We start from the raw sequence: 18,322 nt of genomic DNA on the forward strand, positions 1-18,322 counted from the left end.
GACAATTAGAACAGTTGAGTGCCCGTCTCCTACAAGAGATGGAAAAGGTGAAAAAGTTCTGGGACACCGAATGGGAGTCCCTGGAAAGACAACAGAGACAGCTCGCTCAAGCAGAGAGCGACCATAGAGCCATCGTGGCCAAGTACCAATCACATCTCCCTGAGGCTGTTCAGGAACTAGAATATACACAGAACGATCCAAAGGAAGAGGAATCTTCAGGAAGTCAGGATGGTATTCCAGTTCACCTCTACGACTTGTTGCAAGCAGAGTGTAACGAGTTGAAAGAACAGTATGAACAGGCTCGGACTACAATCCTGGAAGGGGTTAACTTGGCAACTTCCGAAAAGCTCGTGTTAGTGAAAGCATATGAGCAACTAAAGGTTGAACATGAACGACTAAAGGTTGACCATAAGCAAGAATTACAAAGTCTGCAGGAAATGTTTGATGAGCTTCAGGCCAAGGCTGACTCATCGTTAGGGATTCAATCCATAGGAAAAAAATTAGTGGTGGAAGACATACCAGAACAGGGAATACAGGATGTCCAAGAACTCGTTAAATTATTAAAGGAAACACAAAATAAATATGAAACGGCAATGGCCGAGGTCCAACGACTTGAAGAACAGATGCAACTGGAAATCTTTTCAGTGGAAGAAAAGGGAACTGTAAGAAACACAGAGACCGTAAGAATGGGCCATGAACATGAGCTTAAATCGTCAGAGGAGAAGGGTTTGGAGCTCTCAAAAGTTATTGAAATAGCCGAGGTTGCAACACAGACTGAGAAGATGGCAGCAGAGCAACCCTTAGATACCAAAAGTACGCTGACTCATGTCAAGGTTGAACAACAGAACGCTGAAACAACTGCTCCGGTAGAGGGATTGAATAGTCCGATCAATCAATCTCCAAAGGAAGTTGAAGTATTAAAATCACAAATGAGGTCATTAGTAAACAACTTGCTGAAAGCCCAGAAAAAGTTAGAGGAAGCGGAACACGTGAAGAAGTCTCTTCAGGAAAGATGTCTGGATTTGGAACAAAAGCTGGCTGACGTCCAGCTGGGTAGGGAGGACATAGAAGACCCTCTCGCTGGCCTAGCTCAGGACGACTCCAAATATTACTATGTCCTGTCCTGCCCAACTTGTAACTTCGACTCCCACCATACAGAAATCATGGAGGAGCACCGAAAGTCTACGGAACATCGGGAGAAGGTGGCTCTACTACGGAAAAAGGAGGAAGAGAAGGAGGAACTGCGCATGCAGCTGGCAGCTGACAGTGGAGCCCAGAGAGTCTCCAAGAAGCAGAAAAGGAAAAGTCGAAACAGAAGATGACCCATCTGAACCATTATTACCTCTACCAGATCACACACGGGGTCCCTCCGAACGGAGCCAATTCAGTTCGGAAGTTCAAACTGTTAAACCCATGGAAGGACTATTGAATGAGTCACTCCAGCAATGTGAACCGACTACACCACAGAGACTGAATCTATGAACTGTTTTCCACAGAGACTGAATCTGTGATCTGTTTTGACATGAAGTTATATATGTTATTATGTTATGTTAAACATGAAGTTATATGACGTTGACTCCATCGAGAGTATATCTGTAAATTGTTATATGACGTTGACTCCATCGAGAGTATATCTGCAAACTGTTTATATAAAATTGAAGATTGTATGTTTAACGGGATTCTGTAAGTAATAAGCTAGGAAGGGAGGAGTGTTGTGTATGTAACCGTTTACCTTTAAGGGAACTATAGAATGTGACCGTTCGCCTTTAAGAGCACTACTTTAGGGTGGCACTATTTATTGGCTCATGTATACTGTAATACCGATAGTGACCACACCAGTATATAAGGGTTGTGATACGTTAACTAGATCAGAAATCGCCCAGACCACTGAATAGTAAAGACCTGTTTTGTTTGTACTTCTAAAGTCTCTGAAGTTATTTACTGCACAACCTACAGACTTTACAGTACTCAATTTTCCCCCCGAGATATCTCTACAAATAGATTTTATGGTATTTTGCATTCCCTATGCCTGTACTTTAGTTTAGAACACAAGATTCTATTTTAAACTGCATTGTGCCAGCTCCTTACCAATTTTACTTGATCCTTTTTTGGTCTTCCTCGTTAGAAATGCAATTAATTTGGTCCATCGTTAAATGGTAACATGCATGAGTAGTGTCAGCTGTGAAAGTTTGTAGGTAATTTGCATTGTCCGGATTAAGGGTTACAACATTTCCAGAAATAGTGGAACAACTTACTCCTCTGATAACAAAAGGTCAGGCAGCATCTGTGGAGAGAGAAAGAGAGTTAACCTTTCTGGTTGATGTCCTTTTGTCAGAACTGGAAAATGGATGTAATGGGTTTTAAGCAAGTACAGGGAAAGGGGTTTTGGTGGGGGGAGGAAAGAATAAAAGGGTGCGATTTAGTAGATACCTGATCAAAGTCCTCTGATAAGTTGAGAACTACATGTATATTAGATCAATGGCTACTGCTAGAACATTGTCCATTCATTTCCTGAACCCAAGTTTGAACCACCCAGATTCTGCTTGCTTACATTTTGTATTCATTGCCAACTAGACAAGATGTTTTTGAAGTGAGGGGTTTTGTATTCCAAATTCAGAGTGTCCTTGTTCCTGCAGATAAAATAGATTAAGTTTGCTTTCTTTTTAAAGAAAATTTATTATATTAACTTAAGTTTACTGAAGTATTGTGCTAGGAATTACTTTGTAAGGAAATAATTCCTTGCCTTGCAATATTGAAATTAATCATTTGGAATTATTTCAGGATTAATAAGTGGGTTTTTAAACTTTGGCGCTGTGTATCTTGGTAAGAGCCAAACCAACATTTTGGTTTCCAAATCCATCAGTCACCATTAGATTAGCAAATCCTATCATCATTTTGTGTGTGTATTTTGAAATCCCAATTAAAGGTGTTGAGTTTTACCTTTCTTGAGAATGTCAGATTTCTATCTCAGTTCACCCCAGAGGCTAAACATCAGTTTTACAGTGGAGCTCATTCTGGGATTTAAAGGGGTGATTCCATGCTCCCAGTAGAGATTCCACAGTCGCAAGGATTGTGGCTTTCAGGTGCTGCTTCAACATTGTAGCCTCAATTCTGACCTATGTGCCCTGCGATTGTAGCTACCTGCTGGAAGCATGGCATTGTAACCGCTCCTTTTTTTTTTAGTTCTAAATTGAGGGATGAAATTTTACCGGAGTGAAATCTTTTCTCCAAAAGGGAGAGGTCGAAAATGGGATCTGTACTTCTGAATGGAGTACAAATAGTCCTCAGGCCTTGTTTTTCTAGCTTTCAAGTGCAACTTTTTACTTATTTCACTTCACCTTTTTCCTGCCTCCCCAACTCCAATTTTCCTAACCATGATCAAGGTATGATTTATAATCTTTAGTCTGAAGTCCATTGCCACTCCTTGCTTGGCACAATTAATTTCCCATTCAGGTGTATTGATAGTGTTTGCAGAAGGATAGAATGTTTGGAGTGCAAAGTTTATTTATTGTTAATGGTATAAAACACATAAACTGAAATACATCTCAGAGACTGGGTTAAACATTTGTAGAGCATTGTGTTCTTTTACTAGGGCCATACAATTTTCTTGTTTCACAATTTTGAATTTTGGGGGGTTTGTGTCGAGTCTTCAATGAACCAACTCCATTTAAAAATACAGATTATCTGACATTATCTCATTACGGTAACCTTGCTGTGCACCAATTGGCTGCCGCATTTCCTACATTAAAATACGACTACATTTCTAAAGCAATTCACTGGCTGTGAAGCGCTTTGTGATGCTGGGATGTCATGAAAGGTGCAAGTTCTTTCTTTATATAATATGAGATGGGTAGTTTACTGAGCATGTGTTTTAATAACCTTAATGTGTTTAAGAACTGAGGTTTTTTTTTCTACTGCACCAATACACAACATCAGTCTCAAAGCATTTAGGCACTTTAAGTTCAGCATTGCCGCTGACTGACTAAACCTTGCCTGGTATTCGTCTGTAATGTCTTGTCTTCCAAATTCAATATCTAATCACAAAAAGTCCTTAACGCTTGGAGCACCAAAGGTACTCATGGGCCTAGAAATTCAGTATAGCCACGTTTGGGGCGCTACAGCATGGCGTTCGCTAACTTTTGCGCCCGGCGCAACTTAGCGCCACCTTCGCCAATATTCAGTTGCATCGCCCCCAAGAGGTTGCTGCTGCGCTAAAGCAGGCGATGCACGACTATCACTAGGCGCTAAGCCGGTGATCCGGGACGCAAACACCGAAGGCGGGCGCAGTGCAGGTGCGGCGAGTTGCTCATTGAGGGCAGACAGTCAGGCGCCGGTCAGCACTTAAAGGGGGAGGGTGGAATTGCTTGGCTGCCACGCCCTGCACACTGCAGCCCTAAGGCAAGGCGTGAACACTGCTTCTGGAACAGCTCCACACCCAGGAGAATGGAGAAGGCCAGGGAGAGAGCGCAGCGCTTCGGCGAGGGTGACCTGAGGCTGCTGGTTGGCGCAGTGGACCGCAGGTGCCATATCCTCTTCCCTGAGGGTGGCAGGAGGCCGCTGCCCACCGAATATCGGGAAGCATGGAGGGATGTGGCAAACCGGGTCACGTCCAACAGTGTGGTTGGCAGGACACCAACCCAGTGCCGGAAAAAATTCAACGACCTCACTCGGGTTGTCAGGGTGAGTACCCTTTCCAGTATCCTCCTCATCCCTGCATGTGCACCTCACTTTATGGCCAAACAGGTCTGAAAGCCCTAATGGCCAGCCCTCATCCAGCAGCTATGGGACTGTCATGAAAAGCACTTGCGCAATCAGGACTTTAGACACTGTCAGGGCTATTCGACCATGGGAGGCAGTGCGGGCAAGATCAGGGCTTGACACTGTCAGGGCTAATCGAACATGGGAGGCAATGCGGGCAAGATCAGGGCTTGACACTGTCAGGGCTAATCGAACATGGGAGGCAGTGCGGGCAAGATCAGGGCTTGACACTGTACTTAGAGGCGGGCCTTTCTCTTGCAGGCCAAGCTGGCACATAACAGAAGACAGCAGCGACAGACCGGGGGAGGCTGTCCTGACATGAAACAGCTGAGCGACCTCGAGCAGCGAGTGGAGCGGATCATGGCAGGCCGGCTGAGTGGCCCCGTCGCCACTGGAGATGCTGACCCTGTTCTGGGCAACAATGGTAAGGTCATCACCTTTTTGGCCTCTCTCTTTCCACTTGCGCCTCACACCAGCATCCTTTGCCACTATCGAACCAATGCAGTGCACAGCAGCACTCATGCCTCCCTCGCTGCCGCCCTGTCCTCACTCTAAAGCAACTCTTGTGCCTCCCTGCTTTCGGATGGTGACTCGCCAGGTGAGGAGGCGGCCCCTCAAGCTGGCACTGTGTCCGAGTCAGACATAGAGGAAGAGGAAGCCAGCCCATCAGGGACACCCTCAGCCGAGGCAGCCCATGGCCATGATGGTGACACATCTTCCCTGGAGGGGAGCAGGGGGGAAGGGTCGGAGGATAGTGAAGCTCCGGGGACCAGCGGGCTGCAGCAACGTGGGAGGGGTGGGGAAGCTCGGCGGCCTTCTCCCCGGAGGGTGAGTGCGGCCTCCAGTCCTGCTACGGTGAGCGCAGAGGAGGTGCGGCTCCTAGCGGAAATGGGCGCCCAGGCTGAGCGCAGGCACACTGAGCTCATGGCTGCAGTGGCAAGGATGCCTGACTCCATAGAGTCACTGGCAAGGAGTGTGCAGGAATTCAGTGCAGCACAGGCCAGGAGTCTGCAACAATTCAGTGCAGCACAGGCCAGGAGTCTGCAGGACATCGCGGCAGCACAGGCTAGGAGTCAGCAGGACTTCGCTGCTTCACAGGCGGCTTCTAGCCAAGTGCTCAGTCGTGCCGTGCATTCACTGGCTGCTGTCATGCAGACACAGACCAGGGCCACATGGGCACTAACTGCTGCCACACTCGCTGGATCGGCCAGGCATCACCGGGGCACTCGCTGTGCCGCAGCAGCCCAGCAGTCTGTGCCTCAGCAGATTGCTGCGCATGCTGCAGTGCTGGCCCGTGCACGTGCCAATGTATCAGCCGACCAGGGAGTGCCTGTGACGTGTCAGGTTGGCAGCATTCCTGCAGCCAACACAGTCACTCCTCCATTGCAGCTGCCACCAGCTGTTGGACAGACTGCTGCCGCCCAAGCAGAGTTGGAGCAGTCAGCAGCCGGCCCCTCCAGGCCCAGAGCTGGTCCAGGCCGACCCCCAAGGGCATCTGCCATCTCACCATCTAACCCTCAGCAGCCTTCCCCCAGCCTTGCTGCAGCCACTGGGGTCCCATTGAGGAGGAGCTGCAGGGCGGGTAGGGGCCAGTCACGGAAGCGAAACGGATCACCCTCGCAGGGGAAAAAGTAGAAGGTGTGGCCAAATGTTTTTTTTTTACTTATAAAAGCCGAGACTGGTGTATTTGTTTCATATTTAAAAGCCGAGACTGGTGTATTTGTTTCATATTTAAAAGCCGAGACTGGTGTATTTGTTTTACTTGTGAAGGCCGAGACTGGTGTTTTTTTGGGGGGGGGGGGTTTCTCTCCATTAGTTTGTCACGTGGGAAGGGCACAGAGGTATCATAGTAAAAAAATTTCTTAAATCGCACTGTCCATGCTTTCTTTTGGAAGTCTTGGTTGCCCTGCTCGGCTGATGGCTTGTGGAGTGGCTACATTCATCTTCTGCCATTGGCACAAGCCATTCCCTGAGAGGGGGCCTAGAACCGACTTGCAATAAGCCGCCGACGGGCGGCCCTTGCACTTTCTGCCTCCCTCCTGTGCTGGTGGTCCTCCTCCTCCTCTGGTGGTCCTCCAATGTCTGCTGGCAGTGGCTGAGTCCTGCGGATAGCCAGGTTGTGCAGCATGCAGCACACGACAACGAAATGGGAGACTCGCTCAGGCGAGTACTGTAGGGCTCCTCCGGAACGATCCAGACAGCGGAACCATTGCTTCAGCACGCCGATTGTTTGCTCAATGATGTTCCTGGTTGCTTGATGGCTGTCATTTTATCCCTCTTCAGCAGGGGTGCTGGGCGCACGGAGCGGGGTCATCAGCCAGGTGCACAAAGGATAGCCTTTGTCCCCGAGAAGCCATCCTCGTGGGTGAGGCTGGGCCTCGAACATGTCTGCCACAGAAGTCTGGCGCAGGATGAAGGCATCGTGGCTGCTGCCTGGAAAGCGGGCATTGACAGCTAGGATGAGCTGCCTGTGGTCACACACCAACTGCACGTTGAGCGAATGGTAGCCCTTCCGGTTGCGGTAATCCTCGGCATTCTCTAGAGGTGTCCGCAAAGCTACATGCATGCAGTCAATGGCGCCCTGCACCATGGGGAAGCCCGCTAATGCTGCAAAGCCCATTGCACGCTGTTGCTGCTTGTCAACGGTCATGGGGAAGGAGATGAACTGACGTCTCCTTCTGAAAAGGGCATTGGTCACCTGGCGGATGCAGCAATGTACCGCAAACTGGGAGATGTTGGAAATGTCCCCAGTAGCGGATTGGAAGGAGCCGGTGGCATAGAAGTTGAGAGCCACCGTCACCTTCACTGCCACCGACAGAGACGTCCTGCTCCTCAGCTGTGGCTGCAGATCTCCGCAAAGCAGGTGGCAGATCTCTGTGACCACCGCCTTTCTGAATCGCAGCCTCCGAACACACTGCTCCTCAGACATGTTCAGATATGAGAACTGCTGGCGGTATACCCTGGGTGGGTAAGGCCTCCTTTGCCGACGCCTGTTGCCCCTTCTCCATCTGGCCATGACTGGCACTCTCTCACGGCGTCTCTGAGCCCTTTGAATGCAATGGAGAAGCCCAACGTTTCCACCCATTGCAGCCCCCATTATATGTTTCCAATCAATGCTATGACTCTGAAGTTAAAGACAAGTGCAAAGCTGTGGCCTGAAGCCACAAGTACCTGTGCGAGTGTTGAGCCAAACCAGAAAGCTCTCTACGACGATAGCAAAATACTGCAGATGTTGGAAATCCGAAATAACAACAGAAAATGCTGGAAAAACTCAGCAGGTCAGGCAACATCCGTGGAGAGAAATTTGAGTTGACGTTTCGGGTTTGACCCTTCTTCAAAAAAAAAAAAAGAAGGGTCAAACCCGAAACGTCAACTCAAATTTCTCTCCACGGATGTTGCCTGACCTGCTGAGTTTTTCCAGCATTTTCTGTTGTTATTTCAGAAAGCTCTCTACCTTTGTCTCTCTCCAAAGATCCGTCTCTCTCAAAGGAGGAGTGGTGCAAAATGGCTGCCATTTATACTGCAGGAGGAGTGCCCTTTAATTAGCGCCCCCCGCGCCCCGCAGCGACTGGGAACCGTTCCCCTCTACCAGTCGCTAGGGGCGCCAGGCGCACAATAGGCCGGCGCCACTGAATTTCCGGTTTGGGGCGCACAAAGGGCGTTGCACCATGAAATGACGTCAGGATCTGCGCGCGCAGCTGAGCGCGCGCAAAGGTTTTGTGCCACCGTTAAATCTTAACTGAAGTTCGCGAGAGGCGCAGATCGCACTGCGCCCGGGCGCTAGCCGCTTAGCACCCCACTTCTCCTCCTAAGGCGCTAGCGGCTGGCGCAAACAACTGAATTTCTAGGCCTAGGTGTTTTATAATTGCAAAGTTTACCCACGTCCACAAGTGGAAAAGACTTTCTCTCTAATAGTATGTTGGATGCAACACCTGTTCTGTGCCTTCATTGGCAAGTGCAGTGCAAAACACGGATGCGGCCATGAGGTGATATTAAAATGCTTAAGTCCATGTTCTGGTACCTGTAACTTGATTGGCATTTGTGAGGTGACGATGCTTGAAAGCCATTTTGGTTAACACTTTGCAATAATTAAATCCAAACTTTTGATCACGTAGTTTAAAAAAAAACTGTCCTCTGTATCTTCACATCTAATGTTTTTGTGCCTTCAGATGAAAGTAAAATAGCTGGAGTTTCAGTAATTAGAGCTGTTACTCATGGTTTGGCTTAGTGGATAAGTGTACAATCTGTATAGACCTAGGCTTCACAGAGTAGAAAGCTGCCAGGTTCAATCCCTGGGTTATGCTGGGTTAACTGTGATTAAGGGTGTAACAGTTGATCTTAGTAACTTTGTGCACCATTGCCCAGAGGTATCAGGACTAGTGCACCACAGATGCCTGACAGCCTCTACAGGTATAAAAGGAGATTACAGAGATAGGAGGGATTTGAAAACAAGGATGAGAATTTTGAAATCGAGGCGCTGCTTAACCGGGAGCCAATGTAGGTCAGCGAGCACAGGAGTGATGGGCGAACGGGACTTGGTGCGAGTTAGGACATGGGCAGCCGGGTTTTGGATGACCTAGTTTACGTAAGGTGGAATGTGGGAGGCCAGCCAGGAGTTCGTTGGAATAGTCAAGTCTAGAGATAACAAAGGCATGGATGAGGGTTTCAGCAGCGGGATGAGCTGAGGCAAGGGTGGAGACAGGCGATGTCATGGAGGTGGAAGTAGGTGGTCTTTGTTATGCTGCGGGTCGGAAGCTCATTTCAGAGTCAAATATGACACCAAGCTTGCGAACAGTGTGGTTCAGCCTCAGACAGATGTTAGGGAGAGGGATGGAGTCAGTGGCTAAGGAACGGAGTTTGTGGCGGGGACCGAAAACAATGGCTTCGGCACTCCCAATATCTAATTGGAGAAAATTTCTGCTCATCCAGATCTATATGTCAGACAAGCAGTCTGACAATTTAGACACAGTGGAGGGGTCGAGAGAAGAAGTAGTGAGGTAGAGCTAGGTGTCGTCGGCGTACATGTGGAAACTGACGCTGTGTTTTCAGATGATGTTGCCAAGGGGCAGCATGTAGATGAGAAATAGGAGGGGGCCAAGGATAGATCCTTGGGGGACACCAGAGGTAACCATACGGGAGTGGGAAGAGAAGCCGTTGCAGGTAATTACTCGATTTTAGATAAGAGTAGAAAAAGTGAATTTGTAGTTTTGCTACATGACATCCTGGCACAGTTTTGGATATGCTTTAGATGAGATGAGGACAGTCAAGTTCCTATCCCTACTATTAAGCGGGGAGTCCTGCAGGTTATTAACAGCTTACTAGTTGCAGCTAGTGGCATTTCTCCAGCAGAAATGGAAACCTCTTAAACTGCCATTATATCTCCCGAGTTCTAAGGAAAGGGTAGAGCTGTTCTGTATTTTCTTGAACTGAGAAGATTGAGGGGATTTAAGAGACATTCAGAATGATAAAAGAATAAACAAGATAACCACAGATAATCTGAATTGTAGGTAAGTTGAAGACAAGAGGCTGCGACCGCTAGATAAGATACATAAAGGAGATTAGAAGAAGCTTTTTCAGTTATTGAAATGTGAAATGCTTCACTGCAAGTAGTAATTGGTGCTAAATTGATTACAGCATTCAAAACGATACTGGATAATTACTTGAATATAAAAGGATATGGGGAGAAAGCAAGAAAACAGGACTGTAAAAAGAGCCCCGGGGGGTGGGGAGCCCTAAACTTAGTGAAGGCAAGGACAGCTGAATGGCCATCTCTTCCCTTCTATAAAAATGTGTATCCTTCTATGAAAGGAAGCTGATGGATATATTCTTTAGTTGGACATGTAAAGTTATCTTCCTCATCTGGTAATTTGGAGAGATGGATGAAAATATTTACAAATCCAGAATTATAAAAGCCCAAACCTTTGTGCAGTGGCAGGTGTTACTTTATTAACCCCATCCATTAAATCTCACAAAACAAACTTTAACTACCAAAGCTTTTTCATTTTGTGGTTGTTGGAGCCTACATTTTAAATTGGACAATCTGGCAAGGTAGAAAATTGAAGCACTTAGACAATGCATCAAGAGCTATCCTAGCTGCTTCAGTGCACAGGTGTAGAAAGGTGTGGTGATCTTTACCAAATTGAGGGGTAAAGTAAATTCCTCAACAAAGGACTGTTCTTTTTCCTGCCCTCCCATGCATGGAAATACCCAAGACAGGACACGTCAAAGTCAACCATCTTCCTCGCTCTGGCTCGTACCTTCTATCTCACTAGCTCCCAGGTCATTTTCTATCCACAATATCATCCTTGTATCAAGTGTCATCTTTTCTCTTTCCTCCCCCTCCACTTGCCTTCTGAAGGGAATTTTACTTCTTGTGGTAAACCACTTTTATCGTTCACTATCGTTACACTATAGTTATCACTGTTATATCGTTACTCTATGGTTATCACTGTTCACACTGTTGTATCACTATACGAGGTCGCCTCTTGTCACGCTGATATACCTGGGCTGACCACTGCTGACTCCGCCCATGACTCCACCTACCTGCCCAGGTATAAAGGTAGTCGACTGGCTGGCATTCCTCCTTGTTGTATCCGATCACCCACGAGGGTGGGCTCTGTTATTTAGCCAATAAAAACCTATAGTTACTTTCCTAACTCATCGCTTTTCATTGGATGAATTGATAGGTATATCAATTTTATTGGCTAAATTTTAAAATGTCGTTCCCTGAGCAGCAAAGCGAGCAGCAAAATGACCAGCCAGACGCCGAGCTACAACAGCCACAGCAGCCAGCTTGGCTGCGAGCCCTCAGACCACCGTACCTGGATCTAAACCCACAGGCAGCAAACTCAGCCCTCGACTTCGAACACTGGCTGAGCTGTTTCGAGTCCTACCTGGGAGAATCCGGCGTGCCTCAGAGATCCAAGCTAAGAGTTCTGACCGCCCAACTGAGCCCTAAAGTATTCGCACTCATCCGGGACCTTAAAACATACGAGGACGCCATCAACCGGCTGAAAAGACAATACCTGAGCCCGGTAAATTCCATGTATGCCAGACACCTCCTAAGATCCCGCCCGCAACAGCCAGGAGAGACCGTGGATGAATTTTTACAGGTGCTGCAAGCACTCGGCAGAGACTGTAACTTTAAAGCGGTAACGGCGGCAGAAAATACTGAAGACAATGTCCGCGATGCCTTCGTGAAAGGCCTGCGGTCCGACTACTCACGGCAAAGACTACTGGAAGCAAAGGACCTCGACCTGGACAAAGCTGCAGCCCTCGCTCGCTCCCTAGAAGTGGCCCATCGGGACCTCGAGGCATACTCAAGGTACTGTAACCTGCGACCCTGGGACTCGGGACCGACCCCAATACCCCCCGCAGCACCCCCCCCCCGGGACCTACCTCAGCGTCGGCGTCCCGGAGCCGATCGGGACCGCCACCCCCGGTACCGGCTGCGACCTCTGACCCCCGCGATCGGGCCGCCGGCTGCTTCTTCTGCGGCCAGGCGAAACACCCGAGGGCGCGCTGCCCAGCCAGAAACTCTACCTGCTCAAACTGCATGAAGAAAGGCCACTTCGCCAAGGCCTGCAGAGGTGGATCATCAGAGGCCAGCAGTGCCTCATGCGAGCTGTGGGGGCGGCCATCTTCCATCAAGGCCACAGAGGCCAGCATCCCCACACGTGAGTCATGGGGGCGGCCATCTTTGATCCAGGCAACCGACACCAGCAGTGCCTCATGTGAGTTATGGGGGCAGCCATCTTCTCCGCCATTTTGTCCAACCTCGTGGGAGACGCCATTTTACCCACCACGCCCGACCGCCACCGTGCCTCTAGACCCGACTACCGCCTCAACCGCAGACTACAACAACTCGCTCAGCTATACACTAGCCTCCGTCACACTGGACCAGGCCCGCCCGCATCACCTGTCCAAGTCGATGATGGACATCAAAGTAAACGGCCACGCCACGACCTGCCTGTTCGACAGCGGAAGCACGGAGAGCTTCATCCACCCAGACACGGTGAGCCACTACTCCCTCCCTGTCCTGCCAACGTGCAACCGGATCTCGATGGCATCGAGGTCACACGCCACAGACATCAGCGGCTACTGTGTTGTGACCCTGTCGGTTAAGGGTACGGAGTATAAAAATTTTAAACTCCTCGTCCTGCCCCAGCTATGCGCTGCTGTCCTACTAGGCCTAGACTTCCAATCCCACCTCCAAAGCATCACGCTAGCATACGGCGGACCCCTCCCCCCACTCACAGTCGACAACCAGCAGATTTTAAACCGCCCACCGCGTAACACCTGCGGCCTATCCACCCTCAAGGTCCCGCCACCTCCCCTGTTCGCTAACCTCACCCCCGACTGCAAACCCGTCGCTACCAAGAGCAGGCGGTACAGTGCCGGGGACAGAGCTTTCATTAGCTCTGAGGTGCAGCGTCTCCTGAAGGAGGGCATCATCGAGGGGAGCACCAGCCCCTGGCGTGCCCAGGTTGTGGTCGTTAAGACCGGCAATAAAAACTGCCTGGTCATCAACTACAGCCAGACCATAAACAGGTACACCCAGCTGGACGCATACCCCCTTCCCCGCATATCTGATATGGTCAATCAGATTGCGCAGTACCGGGTATTCTCCACCATCGACCTTAAGTCGGCCTATCACCAACTCCCTATCTGCCCTGAGGACCGCCAGTATACAGCCTTCGAGGCGAACGGCCGCCTCTACCACTTCCTTAGGGTTCCCTTCGGCGTCACCAACGGGGTTTCGGTCTTCCAAAGGGAGATGGACCGGATGGTTGACCAGAACGGGCTGCACGCCACGTTCCCCTATCTAGATAACGTCACCATCTGCGGCCGCGACCGGCAGGACCACGATGTTAATCTGGAGAGATTCCTCCGTACGGCCCAACGGCTGAACCTCACCTACAATAAGGAGAAATGTGTGTTTAACACCTCGCGCCTTGCCATCCTCGGCTGTGTAGTAGAGAACGGAGTCATCGGCCCCGACCCCGAAAGAATGCGCCCCCTCATGGAGCTACCCCTCCCCCACTGTCCAAAGGCACTGAAGAGAACCCTGGGGCTCTTCGCCTACTATGCCCAATGGGTGCCCAATTATGCGGACAAAGCCAGACCCCTCATGAAGTCCACATCCTTCCCCCTTACGGAGGAAGCGTGCGCAGCCTTCTCCCTCATTAAGGGAGACATTGCCAAGGCCACAATGCACGCAGTGGATGAGTCCATCCCCTTCCAAGTCGAGAGCGATGCATCCGACTTCGCCCTAGCCGCCACCCTTAACCAGGAGGGGAGACCGGTGGCCTTCTTCTCAAGGACCCTACAGGGCCCTGAGATCCGACACTCGTCGGTCGAGAAGGAGGCCCAGGCGATTGTGGAGGCGGTACGACGCTGGAGGCACTACCTGGCAGGCAAACGATTTACCCTCCTCACCGACCAACGTTCGGTCGCTTTTATGTTTAATAACAAGCTGAGGGGCAAAATCAAGAATGACAAGATCTTGAGGTGGAGAATCGAGCTCTCCACCTATGATTATGATATCTTGTACCGGCCAGGTAAGCTGAACGAACCCCCCGATGCTCTGTCACGAATTACATGCGCCAGCGTGCAAAGTGATAGACTTCAGACCCTCCACAATGACCTCTGCCACCCCGGGGTCACCAGACTTTACCACTTCATTAAGGCCCGCAACCTGCCCTACTCCATCGAGGAGGTCAGGACCACGACCAGGAACTGCCAGACCTGTGCCGAGTGCAAACCGCACTTCTTTAGGCTGGACAGAGCAAGCCTGATCAAGGCCACCCGCCCCTTCGAGCGCCTGAGCATCGACTTTAAGGGGCCCCTCCCGTCCTCTGACCGTAATGTGTACTTCCTCAACATTGTTGATGAGTACTCCCGTTTCCCCTTTGCCTTCCCCTGCCCAGACATGACCAGTACCACGGTCATTAAATGCCTGAACGACCTCTTCGCCTTGTTCGGGTTCCCAAACTATATACATAGTGACCGGGGCTCCTCCTTCATGAGCGAGGAACTCCATCAGTTCCTACTAGCGAGAGGTATTGCTGCAAGCAGGACCACCAGCTACAACCCCCGAGGGAACGGCCAGGTGGAAAGAGAGAACGCGACGGTATGGAAAGCCGTCCTCTTAGCCTTAAAGTCTAAGGGCCTCCCAACCTCCCGCTGGCAGGAAGTCCTCCCGGCAGCGCTGCATTCCACCCGGTCACTACTTTGCACTGTCATCAACGCCACCCCCCATGAACGAATGTTTGTTTTCCCCAGGAAGTCGACTACGGGAACCACGCTACCAACCTGGCTGACCTCTCCGGGGCCCGACTTGCTGCGAAAGCACGTGAGGGCCCATAAAACGGACCCCCTGGTCGAGAGGGTGGACCTCCTGCACGCCAACCCCCAGTACGCCTATGTGGCATACCCAGACGGGCGGGAGGACACAGTCTCCTTACGAGACCTCGCACCCTCGGGCACTCCAGAGACACCACCTTCACCCCCCCCCCCCCACCACCCCCCCAATTCCAGCCAAGGTAGACGGCATGCCGGAACCCCACGAGCCTTCGCCGACCACGCAGACACCAGCATTAACACCGGATAATGCAACACCGCCGCTGCGACGATCAGAAAGGCTTACGAGGCCTCCGGACAGACTGACATACCAGAACTGGTAGTACACTTCACCCCGCCGGACTCAAATCTAAACAAGGGGTGAATGTGGTAAACCACTTTTATCGTTCACTATCGTTACACTATAGTTATCACTGTTATATCGTTACTCTATGGTTATCACTGTTCACACTGTTGTATCACTATACGAGGTCGCCTCTTGTCACGCTGATATACCTGGGCTGACCACTGCTGACTCCGCCCATGACTCCACCTACCTGCCCAGGTATAAAGGTAGTCGACTGGCTGGCATTCCTCCTTGTTGTATCCGATCACCCACGAGGGTGGGCTCTGTTATTTAGCCAATAAAAACCTATAGTTACTTTCCTAACTCATCGCTTTTCATTGGATGAATTGATAGGTATATCACTTCTATATAATACCATTATTAATTCTTCCATTGCGCTTCTATTGGCTGCTGTTCCCAATGCATTTTCTAAGTACCCTAACCAGTTTCAAATTCTGTCCGTTCACTTTTCCCCCCACTCTGCATATTTTCAATCTATTTACAACCTATTAAACCACTTGTTGCCTTTTTGTGAAAGTTAGCATACCTTATTTCCAGCTGCAGCTCTGCCTTGACCCCTGTCATTTAATTTGGTTGTCTTCCTAACCACTTAAATTCTGAAAGGCTTGCCTACATTGACATTTTCAAATGCTGACTGTCCTGATGTGTATATCCAATACCTTCTGCTATTTCATACGAGTGTCTTACAAGACACTTTTCTATTTAGAGGCATGCGATGTAATATTCAAATGTTTTTAATTTTTGTTACATGCTGTAATAGAAAAGTATCTTGTGCATTGTCTCAATGTGATGTTGTAATGGGAGTTTTCTGTCCAGGCTGTTCCAGGAATATTACCTTCCCCAAAACACTTCAGATTGTAATGTCTTCCCTCTTCCCCCCTCACTTAATCTACTCAGGAGTAATAGAAAAGTATTTTTTTAACATTAGGTTTGACAGCACACACCACGTTAAGATACCTCTAGAATCATGATTTCTACAAGCATTGAAGATTGTACATCAAGATCTGAAATAGTGTTGATGAAATCTTTTTGAAGCTTTGGGTAAAGGCATCAGAATATTATGAAATCCCCTTAATGTCTTGTAGAAATGCATACTAGCTGCTTGTGTACACCGATGAAACTTGAAAGTGTACAAGTCTATATTCTACCCCATTACATTTTGCAGTGTACATTCTTCAAGGAATGTATCCAGGAAAACTTGTAAGAGTTGTGCTTCTGCTTTTAAAAATGAATGTGTGATTTATGCCAGATTTCTTTCTTATCTTATTTTTGACCAGTTGGAAGATTAAAGTACATAGCCCTCTATCCATTGCAATAATGTACTGTATGTACCTAGTGTTATAAATTTCACTACAGTTTACTGTGTGTACAAGCCAGATGGTTGAAAGACTTTTTAAGTCTAAAATAAATTCATGAAAATTTTAAAACTGAAGGCTGTATTGTATAAATATATTTTAAACCATCTTAATATTTCTGTGAAATCTCCTCCTCATAAGGATAACAGGGTGGTATGGTGAGGAGTGGAATGAGGATGCACAATGGTACTGAGACTGGAGTAGAATAGCGGAAGCTGTATTCTTCATCTGGCCTGTTGTACCTGACTTGGAATTGCTTGATGCTGGTGCCAGAAGTGGAAGCTTGTTCAATTCCCTAGCACGAGTGCCCTTTACCCCAACGAGCTATCCATTTAGTCCACTTATTATCTTCCCAGTACCCTATTTCAAATATTTATCCATTTTCCTTTTAAAAGCTATTATGGATTCGGCTATGAAGAATCATACATCAAACTAAGGACTAATCAATATCAGACAATTTTTTTTTCTCTCTTCACCCCATGCAAACCCCAAAAAAGTGATCACCCGATGTAGCTTCTAGTGTGTTTCAAAGGCAGAAGGGAAAATCATTCAGTAAACAGGAAGATACTAGTTTTGAAGGGAAACCACATATATTGCATGCCTAGTCAGTATGATTTTAATTACCAGTATTTCATCTGAAATGGTTTATTTAATGTCTACAGCTGAACTGTGGCAAGTACTGTGGAACAGATTAGCCCATTGTATTCATTTAGGGTTGTTCCCATGTAAAACCTCAAAGGGGATTTAACCACTTCAAGTCCCTTATCTCACTAGAATGGAGACGGTATTTTCTGTAGCAAACCAATTTTTGTAGTTCAAAAATTCATAAAGCATGTTTTTCCATTGGTGTATAATGCTTTAATAGTGTGAAAAATAAGGCAAAACCAAGCTGTTTGGGCAAATGCTTATTTGTTGCATTCTTCATCTGCTTTACCCTGAGATGGTAGCCAAAATTCAGGCCCGGGTATAGGCAGTAACTTGAGACAAACTGTGAAACTAGTCTTTAAATGAGAAAATGAAACGTTCCTTTCCTTTTTATATCCACAATATTAATGTTCTTTTGTTTGAAATAGGCCATGACTACAACCAAGGTGCCTGAAGGCTTGATTTCCAATGAAATGGAAGGGTCTGGCACAAATTCTGAAGACGATGACTTTTATTCTGGTTCCGGTTCTGGTGGTGAGTGTTCTTTTTTTAGTGTCAAATAGTGATTGAATGTTTGATGTTTGAATTCAAATTCCAAATTCAGATGCAGACAAAATTCAGCCACAAACAATTCTTTTTTTAAATCATTGCCAAGGCATGGGTGGCATAATATGATAAGAGCTCATGTGATGGACCACAGATTGACAGGAAATGGGTTTGCCTCCATTATCTTGGTCTTCCCCACCCCCCTTCCCAAAAAAAAGCTTGTATGCTACTGCAATTAAGGAGGGAAAATTGAGTGCTATCTGACTGGTTGTTCACAAATGTATTGTCATTGGTGTAGATCTGAGCAGGT

At 48.3% G+C, this 18,322-nt stretch overlaps 1 protein-coding gene across 1 annotated transcript in view; it reads left to right on the plus strand.

Moving 5' to 3' along the window:
- Positions 1–18,322, plus strand: part of LOC147112522 (uncharacterized) — a 92,747-nt gene that overhangs the window by 64,536 nt on the left and 9,889 nt on the right. Inside the window, exon 2 of the mRNA XM_085996849.1 lies at positions 17,895–18,000. Coding sequence (XP_085852975.1) covers positions 17,895–18,000 — 106 coding nt within the window. The remainder of the gene's footprint in view (positions 1–17,894; positions 18,001–18,322) is intronic.

The sequence above is a fragment of the Somniosus microcephalus genome, chromosome 9 (assembly GCF_052327205.1).
Source record: "Somniosus microcephalus isolate GS21.2 chromosome 9, FLI_Smic_1.0, whole genome shotgun sequence".
Classification (NCBI taxonomy): domain Eukaryota; kingdom Metazoa; phylum Chordata; class Chondrichthyes; order Squaliformes; family Somniosidae; genus Somniosus; species Somniosus microcephalus.